Consider the following 24,942-nt stretch of genomic DNA (forward strand, 5'->3'; position numbering starts at 1 on the left):
CAAGAAGCCGAAAAAAAAAAATTAATATCTAGGGACATTAAAAAAAGAAAATGCCTCACTTTTTCTGGTTGGACGAGAGAGTTATAAAGAAAGGCTGACAAGGCTGCAGGTGCTTGTCGCACTAATTGGACCATTTCACGGGTTTCGTTGTAACCGCTTAATAACTTATCCAATTCAGAGGGCAAACCTGAAAAACAAAAATATACATAGAAATGAAATTTCAATTAAAACAAGAGAAGCATGCATGATCCCCCGTGAGTGTACAGTGAACGAGGCATAAAAAAATGACTAAGTTCAGCATTTGCCCTCCGTCCTCCCCTCTTTTAGCCCAAAAGTCCCTAGGGGACGTCAAATCCTGGTGAAAATGAACCAACGGCACAGTTTTGGACCTTAACATATGTAAATTTTAGTTCTACACCATGCAAAAGAAAAAGAAATGACTAAGTCCATCATTTGCCCCAAAAGTCCCCAAGGTCTTAACACATTTAAATTTGAGTTCAGTACCACGCAAAACTGCTAAATAGACATACACATAAAATTTTGGACAAATATGGTTGTACTGTCTCTAGGATGCGTTTGATTGGAAACATACGATCCTTGAACAGTTAGCATTACACGCGTACTAATGATCAAAACGCTGAAGACAGGAAATCCTATAAACAGATTTATTGAAAGTAGATACGCGTTTAATGCTAACTGTTCAAGGAGCGTATGTTTCTAATCAAACGCCTGCTGGAGGTAGTATAGTAAAAAAACTGAGATGGCTTAAAACGGCGAAGGATAAGATAAGATAAAAAACTGAGCCATGTGGGGCTAGAAAGGCAGCTAAGTAAAATTAGGGAACAAAAACGCCGGTCAACCTGCCGGTGTCGAGTCAGGGGAAACTCTATAAGAAAAATGTCCGGCCAAGGGAGATAACTGTGACATTGTTTTTAATAAATATTGCTGTTCATGTATACTATTAATAAAATTCTAAATGTTTATGTGTGTGTGTGTGTGCATATGTGCGTGTGTGTGTGTGTGTGTGCATGTGTGCGCGTGTGTGTGCATGTGCGTGTGCGTGTATGTGCGTGTGTGTGTGCATATACCAATAAAACTTTCGAACGGATGCACCGAATTGAAAAATTCTTTTTCCCCTGAAAAGTCTAAGTCCCTAAATTGTCCTGATCTATATGTGGTTCATAACGAACAACGCCGAGTCACACAAAAAGACCGAAATAAGGGTTTTGGGCCGTTTCGTGCAATTGTCGAAAAAGTTACCTACCCATGTCAACGGAATTTAGCACTGTCTGTATACAGTAAAATCTTTCGGCATACAGACAGACAGGACAGAACTTGTGGCGCAATGGATAACGCGTCTGACTATGGATCAGAAGATTCCAGGTTCAAATCCTGGCAAGTTCCTAATCATTTTATTCAACGTTTACTCATTATCCTCGCCCTTAGTTAGGATATTTTTGATTTTTCAGTGATTTTGTTTTGTGCATATGAGAATTTCCCATACTCCGAGTTCACAAGGTAAGCGTTGATGGTAAGACTATGTTGAGTGTACTTGATGTTGAGTGTACTCGATTCTCCGTTTGACTCGGCGTTGTGTGTGCCGATGCGGCGCAGCCGCTAGTTATAAAATAAAATTGAAATTCTTTTTTTTTTCAAATAATAAAATATTCAACTTCAAGAAATAAGTTTTTTTTTTTTTTGCTTTTTATTTTTTCTTCTTTTTATTTTTCTTCAACATGTAATTCTTTCACAGGATAAAAACATTCTTTAATGTTTATGTACTGTTTCAGTTCCACCCAATTGTCGTTTTTTTTTTTAAATATAAAATCCGACACCAGGCGGCCATCTTGTTTGACGAACGCGATCTTTAACGATTACCATATTTATTTTTTATATAATAGAATTAATGTCCGCTGATTCTGCTAGAATTTGAAACAAACAAACAAAGAAGAACGGCAATAAAATAATTAAAAAAATGACAGATTACCTGAAATATTTTCTAAAACCAATTCCAAAGAATTCAAAATTTCCAGAGAATTCTTTATATAAGACTGCCATTCAGTGGTATTGAGTTCTGCGAGAACAGGCTGAAATCCTGCTAACAGCAATCCGATGGTTTTTGCGGAACTAGAAAAGAAACGAGGAAAGACTCGTTTTAATAAATATATATAATCATAAAACATCCTTGCTTGCATTTTATCTATCAAAAACATTGTTGTCATGGAAACCAGCTAGCATTTGGTTGGTGCAAAAATAATGTCGTTTTTTCACGTTCAACTTCACGGAAAAAACGATATTATTTTTGCACCAATCTAATCTTAATCTATAATATAAATCTCATCTATCTGTTTAAATGTATGTATGTATGTATGTATGTATGTCAGGTCATGTCATATGCTACTGGTACCATGTAACCCAGTACTACCTGCCTCATGGTCGGCTCACCGGCGACTAAACTGGTTCCCCCACCAGACTTGTTTCGGCTAGTCTCCCTGAAGGATTAAAAACAAGACCTTCCAAAGGGCGAATGAACTCTTTTTCTGGGTCAACGGCCAACTAGCACCGTGTATATTTGTGTGTGTGTGTATATGTATATTGGGGTAGAGAGGGCTCCCGTAAGCCGTGGTGAAGGCAACCTTTCTAGAAGAAGCAAATCTCTAATTTAAAAAACCATAAAGCGGAAGACCAGTACCCGCATTAAGCTGGTCTGCAGTTTAACTTGTTGCTGGCTATCTTGCTCTTGCTTGTTGCTGGATCTCAACATTTTGAACCGAGAGAGAGACTTAGCTGCCGTACAAAGCTAAGACTCTGTAACATCATATTTGTATAGATACTCCCTCAGACATTTGGAATCATGGATTTTAAATGTCTGAGGGAGTGGCACTCGTCTGACAAGACGTTGCAATCATCATGTATGTATGTCTAAAACTTTCGACAGAGGCGACGGATTTTCACGAGATCGGTATTGTTTTGAAGCTCGGTCCTTTGGATGACAAATATTGAAAAAAATGGATAAAATCAGTAATTCCTTTTTCGAAAGTCATCCCCTATTTTCAATTGACTAGGCTTAATTTAAGCCTCCACCACTTCCGGTTTGGCGATGGGCACAACAGCAAAGGCGTCACATTTTTTTTTTGTTTACGTTCTTTTCCTCCTTCGAGCCTGCCTGACAACTACCACCTTTTTTTTTTTTTTTTTTTGCTCAACACACACCTCCAAATACTCAAGCAACGTCGGGCATCCGGGCTTTAATTTAATTTAACAAAATTCATGCTTCTTTCCACAGTCCAACCATATTGAGGACAAACTTCAGTCTTACTTGCTTAACTTGTAGACATAGTTTCAATCATGAAGCTATGTCTTGTCATGTTTTGGTTCCAGTTTCGATTCTAGCTGATGGCACTGAAATTACCTGATAGTCTGCTTATTCTATCCCGCTAGTCTATATATATAAAAGCGAAAATGTATGTTCGCTTTTTGTGTATGTCCAAGAAAGGCTTTTTTCAGAGAAGCGGTCGGTCGCCTAACAACTTTTTAAAACTTTTTATATCACATATAAATCGTAATATCTCAGATTTAACAACGGAGCTCGCCTGTCTATTTAATTTGCTCGACTTCGGGAAGATAAATATTCAACAGTTTTCGCTCGCCACATGTAGGTTAGGCCTTTTCCTATAATGTTTCCCCCTACCCCCAAGGTCTTGGGGGTGGAAAAAAAAAAAGCATTCCCACACTAAATGAAATGCTACCCCGCAGTCAAAAGTTGACCTCATTAAGTCATTAAAACGTGCACCTGCCAAATCCAAGTAATTAAATAAATTCAAACGTCTTTCCGTTAGCATCTCGCGGTGGATCAATGGTTAAAACCGTCGCACTCTTTTTTTTTTTTCACACTTTAATTTACAACTTTGCCTCAAGGGTTCGGGTGCGATCCTCATACTTACCTACCAAAACAATTTTTTTTATATTTTACCTCCCCCCCCCCGGAGTTTCCACACACCTCCAAACACCTGGGCAACGCCGGGTACCCCTCGCTAGTAATAATATAAACGTCACTTTCTCTGTTTGTATGTGTGTATTTTGAATTTTTTAAAAGGGTTGTAATTCCATGAAAACTTCCGGTATAAAACGGCACTGATGTTGCAGACAGCAGATTCTACACTTTAAAATATTTATTTGCAGAAATAAAAGAAGTTTGCAATTATAATAAATTAGGCACAAGGCTATTCAAAAGTGAGGGATATGGTTGTGTTTTTTTTTTTTTTTTTTTTTTTTTTTATTATTACATTTTCATCCCAAACAAGGCACATTGCCACTTTGGTGTAGGGGGCTACTATCAGGGGCAGCAACTACTGGGGCACTATGTTGGGATTTGGGCAGCAAGATGTCGGTTCACGTTACACTTGAACTTCTGCATGTCAGTACAGTTAGGGAAGCAGGGACCTGGAATGGAATTCCAGAGTCTAGCGGTTCTGGGGAAGAAACTACTGGAGTAGAAAGATCTTTTGTCATCATTTGTCATTATGAATGGACAATGTCTATCCTAGAATAATCAATCATCATAATATGACATTTACGGAAGTGAATACGTTGTATTATATTTGAAATACGGCCGAGTCCATTAGTTAAAACAGAGGGGGAACAAGTGGTAACAATCGGATTAATGTAGGGACAGTGTTCATTATTATAGGTATGGAATTCGAAATTTTGTCTTACCTGTTCTGGATGGATGGCATTTCCGTGGCGCGGACAAAATGCTCAACAAATTTGCTAAATACCAAGTCATCATCCCACCAATTCCGGTCCTTTGCTAACCGGAATTTTAGCTTACTGGACGATAAAGATTGCAGAATATCTTGGAACCGCGTCACATCTTGTGTTATCGTGGCATAATCAATCGGCACATTTTTCGTTGACCCCTACAATCGTGAAAAAATTATATTTAGAAAAAAAACAAAAAAACATGTGAAGCTGCATGGTCCCCCGTGAGTGCACAGTGAACGAGGCATAAAAAAAATGACTAAGTTTAGCATTACTCCCCCCCCCCATTTAGGCCCAAAAGTTCCCAGGGGACGTCAAAGTCAAATCCTGGTGAAAATGAACAAACGGTGCAGTTTTAGGCGTTAACATATGTATATTTGAGTTCTGCACCATGCAAAAAAAAAAAAAAAAAAAAAAAAAAAAGAAATGACTAAGTCTATCATTCCTCCCCACCCCCATTAAGCCCTCAAAGTCCCCAAGGCCTTAACATATGTAAATTTGAGTTCAGCACCATGCAAAACTGCTAAATAAACATACACAGAAAATTTGGGAGCAAATATGGTAAAATAGTCCCGAAAATGAGGTTGTTTTTATTAGCCCTAAAAGAACCCATGGGGAACACCCAAGAGTTATCGCAAAGTATAGACAAACAAAATTATATAGAAATCAGTTAGTTACAACTTTTCCAAAAGATTTATAAAAATCCAAGGCATCAATTTTTTTTTAAATAAGCACAAAAGTGTCAATTTTGGCCATTTTGACCCGAAAGGACCTCCTAAGGGGGGGGGCGGAGTTTTCTCAGAAAATCCGTTCTGTTACTTTTTTACTCATATCATGTTTAATGTTTGTGCAAAATTTCCAAGATTTCCAAGGCATAGTTATTGAGAAAAGTGCGGATAGACGAATGGGCGAATGGATAAGGGTAAATTTATAGGTTCACCCTCCTTTTGTTGAGGGACCAACAAGCCGAGTATGCGGGGCAAGAGAATTTCGAGAGTGATCAAGATACAGAAGAAGATTGCTATGTCAAGGAAGGTGAATGATGTAAAGGTAAGACATACCTTGTTTTTTTTTTTTACACAGTGGTCACCACTTATCAAGTCCCGGAAGCCACTCAGGGATAAGGGTTATTGCAAGTACATTACGTTAGTGTGGAGATTTGATGAAGTGTTTAATTAGGGGGGGCGGTTCATTAGGAATTTGTTTATGTTGGACTTGAAGACATCCAAGTTGTAGTCAGGTGGGAAGCAGGCAGACGGAACAGAGTTCCACAGGCGTGCAGTTCTAAGAAAGAAGCTTTGTTCATGGAATCCGCGTTTTGATTTAGGCACAGATATAGAGTGGGGGAAATTTTTCACAGTGGATTTAGCTAGACGGGTGTTTTTCGTGAAAGATTGGCGAGGGGGGACCAGGGATTGGAGTTCAGACGAGCACCTGCCATGCGATGCATGTTATGCAAAGACTGTTTATTTTCCTTGGTGCGCATTGCTATGATATGCTGAAGGATGCAAGAAGCATTTATGCTATGACTTAGAGGCCACCGGCATTACCTGGTCGTAAAATACGCTTAAATATGATATTTTAATTAATGCAGATTTCATATTTATTATTATATTATATTGGACCCAATACATAGTTATGATTTAAAAAGTTAAAAAAAAAATAAAATGACTTGTGCGCCACTACTGAGAATCGAAACCAAAACGCTTAGCTTGCGATTTACTTTTTCCTTTGACATTAATGCCTGAGCTGTGAAAATATGTTTGCTACAAGGCTAAAAAGTTAAATATGAACCACGACTTTCAGTTGGCAAATTCCATTTTTTAAAAAATTTTTCCCCAGCTAAAACCGAAATATAAAGTTTCGCATTGTTTCAAATACTCTAAATATTAAATTTTATGTCTGGAGACCAAAAACTAACAGGAGTTGGGTAGGCAACATTTTTTAAACAAATATATAAACGCATACATAAATATATACAGAAAGAGGTTTATGTTTACTATAAACTTTTTAGGCAAATATTACGCAAGTATAAATCATGTAGAATATCTGCATGAATATAATTACATGTAATAGTTAAGTAAAGATGATCATACCATAAGAAAACCGAAAAACCTAACAGAGAATTAATTAAGATGAATGTTTAAAAGAATATGCAAATTAACTAAATCTTTTGCATATGAATGCAAATCCACGACCCATCTATAACAAGATTGCAATTTCTTTTTGAATAAATATTTTTTTTTGGTTGGTTGTTTTTGTTTTACGGCATATCAACCTTTTTCAGATTATTTAATGCAGAATCCAGTGATTTTGAAAAATTTTTTAATAGAATATATTTGCTTTTTTTTTTCAAGTCAGTTTCTATTTAACCCATAGTTGGGACCTTAACAGGTACTACGACTCCGGGTTAAGGTGGACCTGGGAGCAATGGCAATTAAGGAGTGGCTCCACATTCCCCAAAGCCCGCAAGCTGGGGCCTCACCATCGGATATAGTTTAAGGTCATATTCAGGACTTTTAAATAAATAGAAATTTTTTTTTTTTTATTAATATGAATGTCAATACAAAACAAAATTATAGGGGTATAGATCCGAATGCTATAAATTTGTTATTGAAAGATATGATAGTGAACGGTTTAAAAATTTTACAACCGGGAAATGCCGGGCAGCCTGCTAGTATATCTATAAAAATAAGAATGTATGTGTATGTATGTTTGAGGACACTTCTCAACCTATATACTCAACAAATTTTTGATCTACACAATTGAAATTTAGTATATAGGATATTCAGACGTGTCGAAAACTTTTTAATTGGTTTTCATCCAGAAAAGGGGTCAAAATTGAAAAAAAAAAAAGGAGATAAAGAATAAGTATGTTGAAAAACACTTTTTAAAGATCGTGGCAAGTTGGCCTAATGGTTATACTTGATTTATTGTCTTTAGGTTTTTGGTTTCGATCTCAGCTTGAGTATTTTCTTGTTTTACTTACAAGAAGTGAACTGTTTAGAAAAAAACATAATACTCGCATGTACATATCTCAGTTTTTGTACGAATTAAAATATATGTTTGGACGATTAATCAGAATCAGGAATCGAAAAAATCGGAACTTTTGGGGGTATCGGAATCGGTATTGGAAAAATTTGTGCCTATTTTCCGATGCCAACAACAATTCTTTTAATTGGCTTTTTTTAATTTGATTTTCTCTAAAGAAAATATTCTACCGCTGATAGCAATACTAAAATAGTGAATATCTGTTGATTTTAAATTATTAGTAAAACTAAAATCGATAGATCATCATACGTTTAAGAAATTATCTGCACATTTGACGAATGTTTTTACAAGAACCGTGAAAAATAACTACTTTATAATTAAATATATAGAGATTTATAAAGAATAGAAATCGGTAATTGTATCGGGATCGGGAATTTAATACGGAATCAGTAATTGTATCGGAATGGAAAAAAATATTGGAATCGTCCCATCCCTAATATTTATGCATATTTTACAACCGGGCAACGCCAGGAGGGCGGCCTGCTAGTAGAGTATAATTGCTTAACGCACTTTTAACGACATTTACTCTCTTTACATTCACACCATGTAGAATACTTACTAGAAGATGCATTAACTGTCCATTCGGGTCCAAATGTTGTTGCATTTCCATCCACAGCTTAGTAATGTTTATCTCTTCACATAGAGTGGACTGCAGTTTGATCAAATTCACATGGTAATATTGCGCGAGTGTTTGGTTGAAAACTTTCTTTAGCCGTTCAGGATCATTACAGATGTCCTCCCATGTTCCCGGATTACGGATTGAAGAAATCTACAAAAATAGAGCAATCAATTTAGTCAGTGAAATGTGCACGATACCAAAGAGATATTAATCTATTTATTTCTTTAAATTATTTGGATATCACATCAGGAGATACAATAAATTGTTAAACTTTTTTATTGCTTTCCTAAACAACCAAATCTCATTCTCTCCTAGAAATGTCCGCCATGAGACTGTTTCCTGTTGGTCTGCTTTCCAACTGACTACAATCTGATTGTCTTCAAGTCCAATGTGAACAAGTTCTTGATGAACCGTCCCCGCCTAATTAATCCAATTTACAAAATTTTCACTACTTATGTTTACTATGCTATAATCCCAAATCGACTAATGTATACCCATTAACCCTTATCTTCGAGTGGCTTCCGGGCCTTGATAAGTGGTAACTCCATTGTAAAATTTTTTTTTTTAACTCGAAAGAGTTTGTCAATATTTAACAAAACAAAAAAATAAATAAAACAATATTTATCGTCTGTATGCACTTTTGTTGCATTACACCATAAAGATTTGTTATTTATTTATTTTATTTTATTTATTTGTTTCAATTAAGTGGAATTGTTTTTTAGAACTGCACGCCTGTAGAACTCTTTTCCTGTTGGTCTGCTTTCCAACTGACTACAGTCCAACGTAAACAAGTTTTTGATGAACCGCCCCCCCCTAAGTAATCCAATTTACAAAATTCCCACTACTTATGTTTACTACACTATAATCACATTGACCAATGTATAACAATTAACACTTATCCTCGAGTGGCCTCCTGGCCTTGATAAGTGGTGATTCCTGTGTAAAAAAAAAAAAAAAAAAAAAAAACACTGTCCAAAATTTTCCCCACTCTTTATCTGTGCCTAAATGAAAACTTAAATTCCATGAACAAAGCTTCTTTCTTAGAACTGCACGCCTGTGGAACTCTGTTCCGTCTGCCTGCTTCCCACCTGACTACAACCTGGATGTCTTCAAGTCCAACGTAAACAAATTCCTGATGAACCGGCCCCTTAAGTATACATTTTTATTAAACCCCCACACTAACGTACTGTACATGCCATAACCCTTATCCCTGAGTGGCTTCCGGGCCTTGATAAGTAGTGACCACCTTGTAAAAAAAAAAAAAAATTAAAAAAAAAAAAGAACTGACTACCTTTTTCAGTTGTATCTTGTCGAACTTGGGGATCTTTCTGTCAGACTTGGGAATCTGCACGGGATTTCAGAACCTTTGCAGAACCATGGCATAGTGTATAGAGTACTTGGTGAAATTCAGTTGTAAGGTGGGCGATACTCAAAAAATACGATTGCAAATTGATTAGGACTTCTAACCAGTCATGGCTGACGGAATGAGAGCATGCTTCGCCCGTGGGTTATATAAGAGGTTCTATTCGATTATTGCAGGCAGATGCTAAAGTTTGACAAGGTCAGAGGTTACATCGGTTGAAACGTCGTGTAAAAAAAAACACACTAAAAATGAGAACAGTAGTCCGAAGAATCCACATGATACAAACAACCAATCCTCATCTAAAAAATTCAGAAACTTTAATAACTAAATTATTGTTGCGGTAGGATCCACCTATTTAGTATGCGGGGAGTGTTAACTATATAAATATGGTTGTTACTGTAAAGACGGGAGAGACCCGATGAGAGACTCAGAGAGACGAGATCAAGAGTCAACGACTACCCAGCCGACACCTTCTTCAGTAGAGTGAAAAGCACATCTTATTTTTCTTTTATTAATGTTATTTTTTTCCTTGTACACACTTTTTTGTGAATTATTCCATGGATTTCTGCCTTTGGATTATTATGGACCATCTTCTTCCAATTACGGGATTTCCTTGGATTTTACTTGTACAAATGGAAATTCTTTTAACTTTCTTGAAGTTTTACATTTGGATTTTACCGCCACTGGATTTTTTTTATCTTCCACCAGACTATCCATTCATGTGTAATCACATTTTTCTTTACCATATTTCCTCTGCTTGACTTATTTTGTTTTCAAGTAAGATCTTTGACTTGCTTGATGTTTCATCAAATACTTCTGCATGCAAAATCCGATCCCGCATTTTGCTAATTCCTACCCTCTGATGAGAAGGAGAGTATTTCTTCGAAACTCCGCGGATTAAGGACTATCCACTTATCTAGTGTTTCCTTTTCAGATTAAATATGTTTTTAACTCATTTCAAAGTGTTTTTTAACATATTTTATTAATTGTTTTCTTATATATATATATATATATATATATATATATATATATATATATATATATATATATATATATAATTCATTACGTTATCAAATCAATAAAGCTTACGGAAATAGGAATCAAGCGGAACCCTCATCAATCAATTGCATTCTTATGGACTCTATGTACATCTATACTCCTATCATGTTGATAGTAATTAGTTCTACCTATCGAGCCACGGGAGTGGTGCCCGCAAATAACCTCGCCAAATATCTATTTTTAACAAAAATTCGTCCACTACTTTTATAGTGCTCAAACCGTTTATTTATAAACAAACAGCGACCCTCGCATTTTTCAGCCAATTAAGTAGCAGGTGAGATTATTTACGACAGTGCTCTACCCAAGGAGGGGAACTGAAAATATCTTTGTAGTCATCAACAATATATATATATATATATATACATATATATATATATATATATATATATATATATACATATATATATATATATATATATATATATATACATATATATATATATATATATATATATATATACATATATATATATATATATATGTATATATACTCCCATAAAGTCGTTTTTCTTTTGTGTATATTAATATTCATATTAACCCCCCTCTTTTCTATTTATTTAAAAAGAAAATACAAATGTCTTATATATTGGTTGTGGAAATGCATTAACTAGCAAAAGATCTAGCTAATTTGCATATTTTTTTAAACATTCATTTTAATTAATTCCCTATTAGTTTTTTCGGTTTTCTTATGGGATGATCATCTTTAGTTAATTATTACGTGTAATTATCTTCATGCAGATATTCTACATGATTTATACTTGCATAATATTTGTGTAAAATCTTTAATTGTTTCCATATATATTTATGTATACGTATATATTTTGTTTAATCTATTAGTCTATCTATCTATATATCTATAAAAGTGAACGTATCTGTGTGTGTACATTTCCGTACGCAATAACTCTGTCAATTTTAAGTCTACACTCGAAATTCGATATACAGAGTTCTGAGATTTCGGAATATCTTAGTGATCGGTTTTCTGTCGGAATTTTGGCTGTTAAGGGGTCAAAGTTCAACGATTTGACCTTTGAGAACTCTACCAAACTCCTCCGCCAATTTTGGGTGTAATCACTTGAAATTTTAGATATAGGTTCCTTGGACATGGATCTAACTTAAAAACTTTATTTGAGTCCAAAACAATAAATGTTAAGGGGTCATGATAGGGGTCAAAGTTAAAAAAAATTGACCGTTTTTTTTTTTGCTCAGCATACACATCCAAACACCCGGGCAACGCCGGGCACCCATGCTAGTATTGTATTCTCATAATATCCGTTCTATTTTACTTTTGTGTTGTAGTTATTTATGTCCATGAGTTTCAACAATTATAGTCGAATTTTTTTTCTGATTTCCTTGACAAGAATGTCTTTCTTAAAAAAAAAAGTATATCGGTGGTTCCAAAAGTAAAGTCCCCTAATTTTTTAACTAAAAAAGTTGAAAAGCTACGAAGACGGGTGTGGTGTCATTAAAACGAGAAACTGTTTAGGTCCTGGAATTTATTTTTCTACATAGTCACCACCATTCTCAATGCACTTTGCCAGTGATGAACGATGGCTGTGTATAGGCATACAGAGTGTGCTTTGTCATATAAGGGTCGTTGCAAAAGTAAAGCCTCCTGTTTTTTTTTTTAACTCGAAAACAGACATGCTACCATTCAAACGAGCAAGCTTTTGTGATTTAGAATATAGTTTTCTACATAGTCACCACCATTCTCAATGAACTTTTGCCAGGAATTCATTTCTACTTTGGATGCACATCATTGACAGGAATTGCTTTCTTAGAGTCTCACACCATCAATATCTGCAACGGAGGAATGAAACTTTCAGGCAATGAATTCATAAGTTCAGTCATGTATATATATATATATATATATATATATATATATATATATATATGCATATTTATATGTATGTAACAACTTAAGGCTATGGTTACGTGATGAAATCTTTTAGATTGAAACAGTAGGTCTATTGTAGCAACCAATGTTGATTTTATTAGGGGAATTGAAAAATAATTATATATATATATATATATATATATATATATATATATATATATATATATATACTAGCAAAAGTACCCTTCGTTAACTAGGTTCAAAAACAGCTTATAGAAAATGGACTCTGATTTATGAAAGTATGATAGGTTATAAAAAGGAACGGTTGTAAAGAGATAGCTTCGAATTTTGGTGTATTAAAACCAAAGCAAAATATGATGAAAGTAAAAATAAAATAGATAAACCCCATAATTTATTATACCATATCGGTTCACACTGAAACACTTATCACAATATTCTGTGCATCTATATTAAAAAACCTTGTTAAACTTTGTGACATATTTCCAATCTATGGAGGTCAGGTACGAACCAACACCCCATAATTTTATTATACCATATTTCTTCAAGCTGAAACATAATTATCAAAGTATACTTACGCAGACTGATATGAAAAGCCTTTATTAAAGTTTGTGCCTATTTCGATTCTATGGAGGCCAGGCACGAACACAGACTCCACAATTTTATTATACCATCCCTATTTAAGTTAAAACATACTTATCAAAGTATTATTATGTACATCTATATCAAAAACACATGTAAACGTTTTTTTTTTAAATTTTTTATTTCCATACTGCGTACGCAGACCCCACAATTTTAATGAATCATCATTATGCCAGATCAAACATACCCATTCCTGTATCTCGATACATCTTCTATCATTATATGTGATCAGTTTTCTATAATAGTCAACCATATAGGAGCCTATTCGCGACCAGGTATTTATTTGCTCCCCCACCGAGCAAATTAGGCACAAGGCCGATTTTTAATGTGAGGAGTGAAGGGGAAATGGGGACCAACTCCCCGGGGAGTAGGGGAGCTGGATAGTGACAATTGGTATGAAGGGTTGCCCCTACATTGACCAAGGTCTTATCTGTGGGGTCGCCCCCACATAGGGTCTTTGCTTGCAAACAGGCTCAAATACTTGTTAGCTCTGTTTCCGAAATATATATGGCAATTAAGCTACACAGAATATTCCGCGTTTCATGCTTGTGAGAATTCGTCAGGCTTATGCAAAAAGTTGTGCTCATTGCGCGTTTATATATACGCACATGCGATTGAATTTTCTAGTTAACCAATCAGCTTCCTAATTACCACTGCACCCATCCCAATCGGCGGGCACTTACGGGACAAAAGTACAGTTGACCTCCGGTTCAACTCTTCTCTTTGTGTGTGTTTTTATGGGAAGGGTAGATATAATTTTGTGGCAGTAAGCTCACCTACTTTCAGCCTGGGTGTAGTTAGTTATGTTATTTTGTGTTTTAGTGTATATTTCGGATATTATGTTAGTTTTATATATATATATATATATATATATATATATATATATATATACAAACAAGCGTTTGAGCACTTTACAAGTGGCGAACGGATGTTTATGTAAATAGACATTCGGACAGATTAGTTGTGAGCACTGCTTCCGTGGTCAAGGAGTAGAACTGCCGACTGTCATCACAACGGTTCTAGTTTTGATCCTCGGCTTGGGATAGGTGCTAGTCTAGCGGCACTGATGAGTTGTGATACAACGAAACAGGACTGTATGTCGATGACTACAATTATATTTTATAAAGCTCCCCCTCTTTGGGTTGAGCACTGTCGTAAATAATCTCACTCGCTACTTAATTTGGCTGAAAAATGCGAAGCTCATGGTTTGTTTACAAACAAGCATTTGAGCACTTTACTAGTGGTGGACGGATGTTTATTGGAATAGACATTCGGACAGATTAGTTGCGGGCCCCACTTCCGTGGTCAAGGGGTAGAACTGCCGACTGTCATCACGACGGTTCTAAGTTCGATCCTCGGCTTGGGATAGGTGCTAGTCTAGCGGCACTGATGAGTTGTGATACAACGAAACAGGACTGTATGTCGATGACTACAAATATATTTTATATATATATACATATACAGAGAGAAAGAGAGAGCGAGAGACTTATTTATGAATATGCATGTTTATTTTATTCATTTATTTTCTATTGTTATTGTCAATTTTAAAATTATTTTCTATCACTACTCTAGAGTAAATTTTATCCTGTGCACACAGTTGTTCGATATTTCTCTCCTACAGTTTAATAGATGTTAGGGTTCTTTAAAGAATAAGATAGCGAATTTTTCATTTAGCCATTATATATATATTTTATAGAAAATATTTTTTGTTACCTTTTCATAATCGTTTAATAATTGCAGAGATGTCGCCAGCAAGAGGTTGACCATTCCAGGTGAATCGATAGTTGCTATAAAGAAATTAATGGTGAAGCTTACAAAAAAAATTGTTAAAAAGAAATTAATGGTAAAGCTTACAAAACAAATTGTTAAAAAGAAATTAATGGTAAAGCTTACAAAAAAAAATTGTTAAAAAGAAATTAATGGTAAAGTTTACAAAAAAAAATTGTTAAAAAGAAATTAATGGTAAAGCTTACAAAAAAAAATTGTTAAAAAGAAATTAATGGTAAAGCTTACAAAAAAAAATTGTTAAAAAGAAATTAATGGTAAAGCTTACAAAAAAATTGTTAAAAAGAAATTAATGGTAAAGCGTACAAAAAAAATTGTTAAAAAGAAATTAATGGTAAAGCTTACAAAAAAATTGTTAAAAAGAAATTAATGGTAAAGCGTACAAAAAAAATTGTTAAAAAGAAATTAATGGTAAAGCTTACAAAAAAAATTGTTAAAAAGAAATTAATGGTAAAGCTTACAAAAAAATTGTTAAAAAGAAATTAATGGTAAAGCGTACAAAAAAAATTGTTAAAAAAGCTTACAAAAAAATTGTTAAAAAAATTAATGGTAAAGTTTACAGAAAAGTACATATATATATATATATATATATATATATATATATATATATATATATATATATATGTGTGTGTGTGTGTGTGTGTGTTGGATTATTTAACACTAAAACAGAGGCAAAAAAGGGTTAAGTAGGCAGAAATCCTCTTTAATTAAACACGAATCAATTAAAGTTATTGCTTTATTTACGTTGAAGCAATTAATCCGTTTAGAAGCATTCAAGACGTTGGATGTATAATAATATGGGCTTATAAGGTATAATGAATTTATGCTTTCAATCTCTTATTTGGTTCAATTAATAATTTAATGATCAAACAATAATTTTAATAATTAATACTAGCAAAATCTGTGGAAATTCCACAACGGCATCTTTCATATGTAATATATTGCTTCTGGACATTCTGTGGACATTCAGCGTGAATGGAGACCCCACGATATTATTGTAGCCCATTTATTAAAACTGTAAAAGTATTTATCTAAGTAATCTGGTTAATGTAATGTCAGAAAATATATGATTATTACGGCTTATCTCCAATATCCTTATAAGAGTCTGTGACATATTTCCATTGTATGGACGCCTGGTGCAAAATCCCACGATATCATTATACCATCTTTAGACATAGAGATACTACTCTTGGATCCTAGCCGGTCCTGGTTATGACCTTAAACTATATCCAGTGGTGAGGCCCCAGCTTGCGGGTTTGGGGAGTGTGGAGCCACCCTTTAATTACCATTGCTGCCAGGTCCACTCTGACCCAGAGTGGTAGTACCTGTTAGGGTCCCAACTATGGGTTAAATAGAAACCGACTTGAAAACAACAAATATATTCTATTAAATAATTTTTCTTCCAAATCTTTGGATTCGGCATTAAATAACCCGAAAAGGGTTGATATGCCATAAAACAAAAACAACCAACCTTGGATCCTAGCCAGAAAACCAAGAAGGTATATTTTTTTACATTGTATCTATGGTTATCGGGAGATCCTATTTATTAAAAAGGGAGGATAGGCGGCGATAACATTACGGACATAAAATTAGTGTATCTATATATTAGTAATTTAATGTTCGTAGATCGTCATCACCTTCTATCGTTCTTTTTAATAAATAAGATCTCCCGATCGAATAATTTATAGTCTGGAAGCCGTGACACACATACGTACGTACGTTAAAGGTACCACGGTATTAACATATAGATAATAATTAATTAAAAAAATAAATGAATCTTTCAAAATTCTATTGAAAGAGGGAGAAAGCAAAACTTTTTTCAAGCTAATTTATTTATTGCGGACTATTATCCTCATCTTTCTTAGATGTTGTTTCATGATGTTTCGGCCAACTATTCCTCTGGCCTTCGTCAGGTGGTAACCGCGACAGGATAGGAACTCCGAATCTCCTACCTGTATCTCCAGCAATCACTGCCATCCATAGTTTTTGCCGTCTCATCAAGTTTTAACTAAGACATATTGCCAGTGAAGCAGGATAGGGGGTCAGTTGGGGAATTGAATATCAAAATATTTGTTTACATAACTTTTGTTTTTTACTTTAATTCATCTTTCACAAGATCCACATCTACATAATCAGTCGAAATCTCTTTGTCATCGATTGACGTCCAAGGCGACTTAAAACCTTGATATGATACGTACCATCACTAGCCATTCTGACAGGCTGTTTCAGGTAGATTTAATTTCCCTGTTAATCGTGCTAATTGAAATGGTTTTCTAATTGGATCCAACGAAATATATTGTTATATCATTGCGGTGTAATGGGTTTAAGGATGAGGATGTAGTAGTGTGAGCTTATTAACTCCTCACTAAAATCCATTACACCGTAATGATATAACAATATATCTTATTGGATCCAATTTTCGCTTCCCTGCAACCTCTGTCTCACAGAAGAAATGTTGCAAACTTGTCTCTGCTTTATCGTTATTTTCATGGCAAGTGCTCGGCTGAGCTCCACTCTATGGTCCCCCCTCAACAAACTTTCACAAGAAACACCCGTCTAGCAGAAAACACTATCACTGATTTCTCCCACTCTTTATCTGTGCCTAAACCTAAACGTAAATTCCATGAACAAAGCTTCTTTCTTAGAACTGCACGCCTGTGGAATTGTCTTCCGTTTTCCTGCTTTCCAGCCGTCTACAATATGCTTGTCTTCAAGTCTAACGTAAACAAGTTTTTTGATGAGCCGTTCCGTATAAGTTAACAAATTTACCGAACTTCCATTACTAACGATTTCTATATTGTCCTATTGACTACACTCTTTAACCCTTATCCTCGAGTGACCTTTTGGCCTTGATAAGTGGTGATGCCTATGTAAAAAAAAAAAAAAAAAAAAAAGAAAACAAAAAAAAATACAATGCAAGATCTTACCATTACTTTGAGTTAATATCTGGTTAAGAATTCGTATTAGACTCTGCTGAACGAGGAGATATCTCTTGGCTAATTGGAATCGGGAAAGAACCAACGGAGGTAGTGTCTGGTTGAGCAACTCATCAAGGGCCTTCAAGCGAGAAACAATACTGAATAGAAAAAAAGAATTCACATAATGAACTATGATATAAAAAACGATATCAATACAATAAATAAATAGATAAAAACGATATAATTGTAAGGCAATCATAATATAATAATAATAATAATAATAATAATAATAATAATAGAATATAATAATAATATATATTATACATACTATATATTAGTAAATATAATAAAATGATACATAAATTTAAATAGTATATCTCTATCTCTACAATTGTTGTATCAATTAAGATAAAAATGAAATGTAATAAGTCCCCAGACGTACCTCTCCATCGTACAGTATATCGATACACTAAGGCTGACTGGGATAGCTTCCGTACATTTATATCTGATCTACCTCTGCATTCCATGTTTAAAAAGGATGTGTCCTCTATAGTATTAGACCTGACGGAATGGTTAATTGTAGGTATTGACCGTTTCATACCCTCGAAAAAGTTGCAGCAAAAACCTAACAGCCAGCCATGGTTCTCTCCAGAATGTGCTGCTGCCATTGCGCACAGAAATCACTTTTTCCACTGTTTCCAATGTAATAGATGTATGAAAACTAAAGCCGCTTTCAGGACTGCCAGCAACCATTGTAAGAAAGTAATAAAGAATGCAAGAGAGTTGTATGCTCAATTTGTTAAGTCCAAAGTAGCTGAGCAGCGGCTTGGTTCCCACCAGTTTTGGCAAATAGCAAACAGAATCATGAACAGAAGCGTGTGCTCCATCCCAACTATTATCAATGGATCTGAGGTAATCTCGTCAGCATCAGACAAAGCCAAACTCTTTGTCAAGAACTTCGCAGCTAATTCTACCCTTTGCGATCAAGGCTGCCAACCCCCAATATTTCCTCCTGTATCAGAAAACACGCTATGTGATATACGTATATCTGTACGTGATGTTGCCAAGCTAATCAAAAACCTTGATTCCAGTAAAGCACCTGGCTCTGACGGTATTCCAATTATAGTTCTCAAAAAACTTCAACCTGAACTAGCGCCCATACTTACAAAACTGTTTAAACGTTGTCTTAAGGAGAATAGTTTCCCATCTCCCTGGAAAATTTCATCAGTATGCCCTGTATTTAAGAATTCAGGTGATCGCTCATCCCCCTCTCAGTACAGGCCAATAAGTCTCCTGTGCGTCATGAGTAAGTTGCTGGAATCTGTGTTAAATACAGAAGTAATCAACCATCTCAACAAAAATAACCTTCTTAGTGACACTCAATATGGTTTCCGTTCTGCTAGATCTACAGCAGATGTGCTTACAGTTATATCTCATAGGATTAGCAAATCTCTCGACGGAGGCAACTTTTCTAGGGCAATTGCTCTTGACATATCTAAGGCCTTTGATAGGGTATGGCATAAAGGTTTACTTCATAAGATCTCTAGCTATGGTATTGCTGGAAATGTCTTCTCAATTATTAAATCATTTCTTTCTGATAGGTTCATAAGAGTAGTAGTTGAGGGGCAAAAATCAGCTCACAGTATTAATGCCGGTGTCCCTCAGGGGTCCATCCTGGGCCCAACTCTTTTCCTGATCTACATTAATGATCTTCCAAATCACATCCTTACATCATTTGTAGACATCTATGCTGACGACACTACCATTTATGGTAGCACATCTAAGACAGTAAACGACCAAGTTCTCTCCAATTCTCTCTCCTCTGATCTTGAGCACGTAGTACAATGGGGTAAAGAATGGCTGGTTACTTTTAATGCATCTAAAACCAAGCTTCTCTCTTTACATCATCAACATTCTGATCCACATCTGACATCAATTGAAATGAATGGCTCTCGTCTTCAGGAGGCCTCAAGTTTTGACAAACTTCTTGGCTTGACCATTACTCCTGATCTTAAATGGAACACGTACATCAAATCTGTTGCCAAGGCCGCTGGAAAAATGGTGGGATCTTTCTATCGATCCGGTAGATATCTCACTACTGATGCTATTCTCTATCTATATAAGAGCCAGGTACGTCCAAGGATGGAATACTGTTGCCACATCTGGGCAGGAGCTGCTAGAAAGGACTTGGCCTGCCTTGATAGAGTTCAAAATAGTCTTCGTAGCCTCGTAGGAGATGTCCTTTTCTCTTCCTTGCAACCTTTATCTCACAGAAGAGATGTTGCGAGTTTGTCTCTGATGTATCGTTATTTTCATGAAAAGTGTTCGAATGAGCTTCAATCTATGGTCCCCCCTCGCCAAACTTTCATAAGAAACACTCGTCTAGCTGTAAACACTATCAATAATTCCCCCCACTCTTTATCTGTGCCTAAACCTAAACGTAGATTCCATGAACAAAGCTTTTTTCTTAGAACTGCCCGCCTGTGGAATTGTCTTCCGTTTTCCTGCTTTCCGGCTGACTACAATATGGTTGTCTTCAAGTCTAACGTAAATAAGTTCTTGATGAGCCGTTCTATATAAGTTATCAACTTTACCAAATTTTCATTACTAATGATTACTATAATGTCCAATTTCTACTGTACACTCTTTAACCCTTATCCTTGAGTGGCCTCTTGGCCTTGATAATGTGGTGATGCCTATGTAAGAAAAAAAAAAAAAAAAAATTGGTCATTTTTATTTTCCAATGAATTGAACTTTTTTCACACACACACACACACATACACACTTAAAAAAAAAAATGCACACACACACATACAGAAATTGTATAAATATATCCTTTTTGCAAAAACGCTGGGGTTTTCATTAGTTAGCTTTAGATTCCACAGAGTGAATGAGGTATTGTGGTAAATGTTGCCAGTCAAGAGTAAAGTCGCCAAAGACTCCAATTTTTACTTTAGTTACAAAGACCCTGCAACACTCCCCTCCCCAGATCTAATAGAGCCTTGTGCCTAAATTTGTTTTGTCTTTTGAAGATTTTACTTTTTTAAATGTTTTAATTTTATATTGGAATTTTTTTAATTGTAATGTTTTCTTTAAGCGGAATAAATTAAATATAAAGATCAAAGTGTAGTATCTGTTCTTCAGATGCTGCATTTCCATTTCTTGTTCTCTTTCGGTGGAGGATCAGTCCTTCACGACTGAGAAAATTTTTTATTTTTGTACCTTTTCTGCACGTTAAAAAACGACCCTGGTGTCTAACACTGTCCCGTGGGGAGGTATAGTAAATAGGTACAATTATATAAATGCAACTGTGTGTGTGTGTGTGTGTGTGTGTGTGTGTGTGTGTGTGTGAGTGAGAGAGAGTTCGTTCCTTATAGACTCCGAAACGGCTAAGCAGGTTTTCTTTAAAGTGTCCAGAACTTTAGTGTATAAATCTGAGAGTGATCTTAGTTAAGTTTTGTCTCAGAATACCTCCGATGATAATCGATAATCGAAACCGTTATTTTAATTTATCTATCATCGGTAAACACATTTTTACCATGTTATTGCTTAGCAACAATGATAGGCCATGGAAATTCTATTGTGGGTAAGTTGATAGCGTTTTTTTTTTTTTTTTTTTTTTTTTTTTTGCATGACGTAGTCTGTAGTTTCAAACTCTGCACGCAAATTTCTTAATGATTTTTTCGTTAACTTGAAAGAAGTTTATATAAAATAATTTTATAAAAGAAACAGTAGATTCTCTAGAGTGCAATGCAGAATAACATATATTTTTGACTACGTTACTGCATGGAGGCACGTGAAACTTCCTCCCAGGCGATTTCACAGATTATATATATACTAGCAAAAGTACCCGTCGTTGACTGGGTTCAAAAACAGCCTACAGAAAATGGACTCTGATTTATGAAAGTATGATAGATTATGAAAAGGAAGGGTTGTAAAGAGATAGCTTCGAATTTGGGGGTATCAAAACCAAAGCAAAATATGATGAAAGTAAAAATAAAATAGATAAACCCCATAATTTATTATACCATACCTGTTCACACTGAAACACTTATCACAATATTCTGTGGATCTATATTAAAAAACCTTGTTAAATTTTGTGACATATTTCCATTCTATGGAGGTCAGGCGCGAACGAACACCCCATAATTTTATTATACCATATTTCTTCAAACTGAAACATAATTATCAAAATATACTTACGCAGATAGATATGAAAAGTCTTTATTAAAGTGTGTGCCTATTTCCATTCTATGGAGGCCAGGCGCGAACGCAAACCCCACAATTTTATTATACCATCCCTATTTAAGTTAAAACATACTTATCAAAGTATTATTATGTACATCTATATCAAAAACACTTGTAAATGTTTTTTTTTTTTTAATTTTTAAATTTTTTATTTCCATACTTTGTGGACCAGGCGAGAACGCAGACCCCACAATTTTAATGAACCACAGTTCTGCCAGATCAAACATACCCATTCCTGTGTCTCGATAGATCTTCTATCATTATATGTAATCAGTTTTTTTAAAATAGTCAACCATATAGGAGCCTATTCGTGACCAGACACACACACGTACACAGACATTCAGCTTATATATATATATATATATATATATATATATATATATATATATATATATATATATATATATATTGATTTATAGTTAAAAAAAAATAATAATAGACTTCACCACACTCTTCATTATTCCTTCCCTTCTGAACAGACCACTTAAATCAAACAGAGCAAATAAAATTAAAACAATAAATAAAAGTAAAAATAAAATTAATGACGTAAAAGAAATAAAATCTTAAACATACTATTTATATAACTCGAGCAACAATTGAACTGTGATACCCCCGAGCCCATCAGCGAAATAAAAATATTAAAAAAAAACAAACAAACAAACTAATATATATTCTGTGTGCTTTTTATTAGTATTTTGAATAGTTTTTCATTTATTTTTCGATTATATAGTTAAACAGTGTCTGTTTTTCGAGCTGATTACCACGGATCACTCTCTGCACTAGCACCTTTAAGACATTTAAATATGAATAGAACTTTTCATAATTGTTTTTTACCGTTAACTTCAAATGATACAAACTTCATACACAAACAAATAAACTCTTTTCGAATCGAACAAATTAAACGATCTCTACGACAGTTTAAATGCTTTCAAATTCGAAAGTGTAGACTTTATAATGAAAACCAAAAACCAAAAAAAAAAATAAATAAATAATCGGCAGGAGTTTAGGTGGAAACTAACACTTACTTATTTATTTTAAAACGTTTCACGAAAAACACAAAAAATATATCCAGTTTGGCAGAAAAGTACCTTATCTTGCCTTTGATAACATTTATTTGTTATATATTTGTTTTTTGACAACTTCTCCGATTAACTACTCGCGTATTTTCATTTCTTAATTAAATAACTATTGTTTACACTTAAACGTAAAAAATCTGTTAATTTATTATTTCTATTTATGTATTGTTTATCATTAAGGTAATAGTGCATAGAGCGCTCCGGACATACATAATAACGTTATGTTTATAAAGCCATTCTTAATCTTGGAAATACGATTTAAAAAATACCACGGATCACTCTCTGATGCTTTCAAATACTGACCTCTTTCCACCCAATGATAGCATTTCTTTGTTCCATTTGTCGATTATTTCCAATACACTCGTGTTATTCATAAATATTTTGGCCAGGTTCCAATTTATATCTGGTTTGTCATTTATCAAAGACATGATGGAGATTTGAAATTGTTCCAGTTCTTCAACCAGTGCATTTGAGTTGACAGACATGTTGGAGAGACTCTACAGCAAGTAAAAAAAAAAAAAAAAAAAAAATACGAGTCATTTGAGTACAAAAAAAAAAAAAAATCAGAAACACAGAAAAAAATTGTACGTGTTTTCTTCTTTGTTGTGTCTTATGGGTGCTAACAACGAGTTAGCCCCTCCCCCCCAAAAAAAACGGTCCTTGATATGACCTTAAACTATATCCAGTGGTGAGGCCCCAGCTTGCGGGCTTTGGGGAGTGTGGAGCCACCCTTTAATTGCCATTGCTCGCAGATCCACTCTGACCCGGTGTGGTAGTACCTGTTAGGGTCGCAACTAGTTGCTATAGTTTCCTATTCAAATTCCATACATTCTCAGCTTCCATACATTTTAAGATTCCATAAATTCGGAGATTACATTGATTTGTATATTCCATATAAAGTGAAAACGTTTCTGTGGAACGAGCCGGATTTGAACTTGGTACACTCAGATTGTCAGTCTGTGCCGTTAACTACTTAGCCACCGTCATCTCTTTGCTGCTGCTGCTGCTGCTGCTTTATGTTTTATTTTATTTATTTATTTTTTTTGGTTGGTTGTTTTTGTTTTACGGCATATCAACCCATTTCAGGTTATTTAATGCCGAATCCAAAGATTTTGAAGAAAATGTTTTTAATAGAATATATTTGTTGTTTTCAAGTCGGTTTCTATTCAACCCATAGTTGGGACCCTAACAGGTACTACCACTCCAGGTCAGAGTGGACCTGGGAGCAATGGCAATTAAAAGGTGGCTCCACACTCCCTAAAGCCCGCAAGCTGGGGACTCACCACTGGATATAGTTTAAGGTCATATCCAGGACTGAACTTTTAATGGAATATTTGAATATCATATTATCTCGTACAGAGTTCAAGGGAGGGGGCGCCCTTGATTTCTGAGAACTTCAACGGAAATAAAATGAAACAGAGAAATCTCCACTTATATATAAGGCACTTTGCGTGTGTGTGTGTGTGTGTGTCAATCTGTAACTGCGTGTGTGAGTACGTTTCCTATGTTAGCCCTATGAAAGAGGAGGAGGGCTTGGTTTCTGAGAACTACGACTAAAGTAAAAATGA

The 24,942-nt window shown here is 34.9% G+C and overlaps 1 protein-coding gene and 1 non-coding gene across 5 annotated transcripts in view; one reads left to right on the forward strand and one right to left on the reverse strand.

Moving 5' to 3' along the window:
- Positions 1-24,942, reverse strand: part of LOC145268835 (uncharacterized) — a 1,065,816-nt gene that overhangs the window by 351,134 nt on the left and 689,740 nt on the right. For all 4 annotated transcript variants that reach the window (XM_080124499.1, XM_080124501.1, XM_080124498.1 and 1 more), the window contains 7 exons: positions 23,678-23,871; positions 18,060-18,208; positions 15,061-15,134; positions 8,372-8,581; positions 4,717-4,919; positions 1,988-2,127; positions 60-187 (listed from right to left, as the gene is read on the reverse strand). In XM_080124499.1, coding sequence (XP_079980625.1) covers positions 60-187; positions 1,988-2,127; positions 4,717-4,919; positions 8,372-8,581; positions 15,061-15,134; positions 18,060-18,208; positions 23,678-23,871 — 1,098 coding nt within the window. The remainder of the gene's footprint in view (positions 1-59; positions 188-1,987; positions 2,128-4,716; positions 4,920-8,371; positions 8,582-15,060; positions 15,135-18,059; positions 18,209-23,677; positions 23,872-24,942) is intronic.
- Trnah-aug (transfer RNA histidin (anticodon AUG)) lies at positions 1,332-1,404 on the forward strand. The gene has a single exon. It is a non-coding gene; the product is annotated as a tRNA-His (tRNA).

This window comes from Euprymna scolopes, chromosome 44 (assembly GCF_053919585.1).
Source record: "Euprymna scolopes isolate OS-2025 chromosome 44, ASM5391958v1, whole genome shotgun sequence".
Taxonomy (NCBI): domain Eukaryota; kingdom Metazoa; phylum Mollusca; class Cephalopoda; order Sepiida; family Sepiolidae; genus Euprymna; species Euprymna scolopes.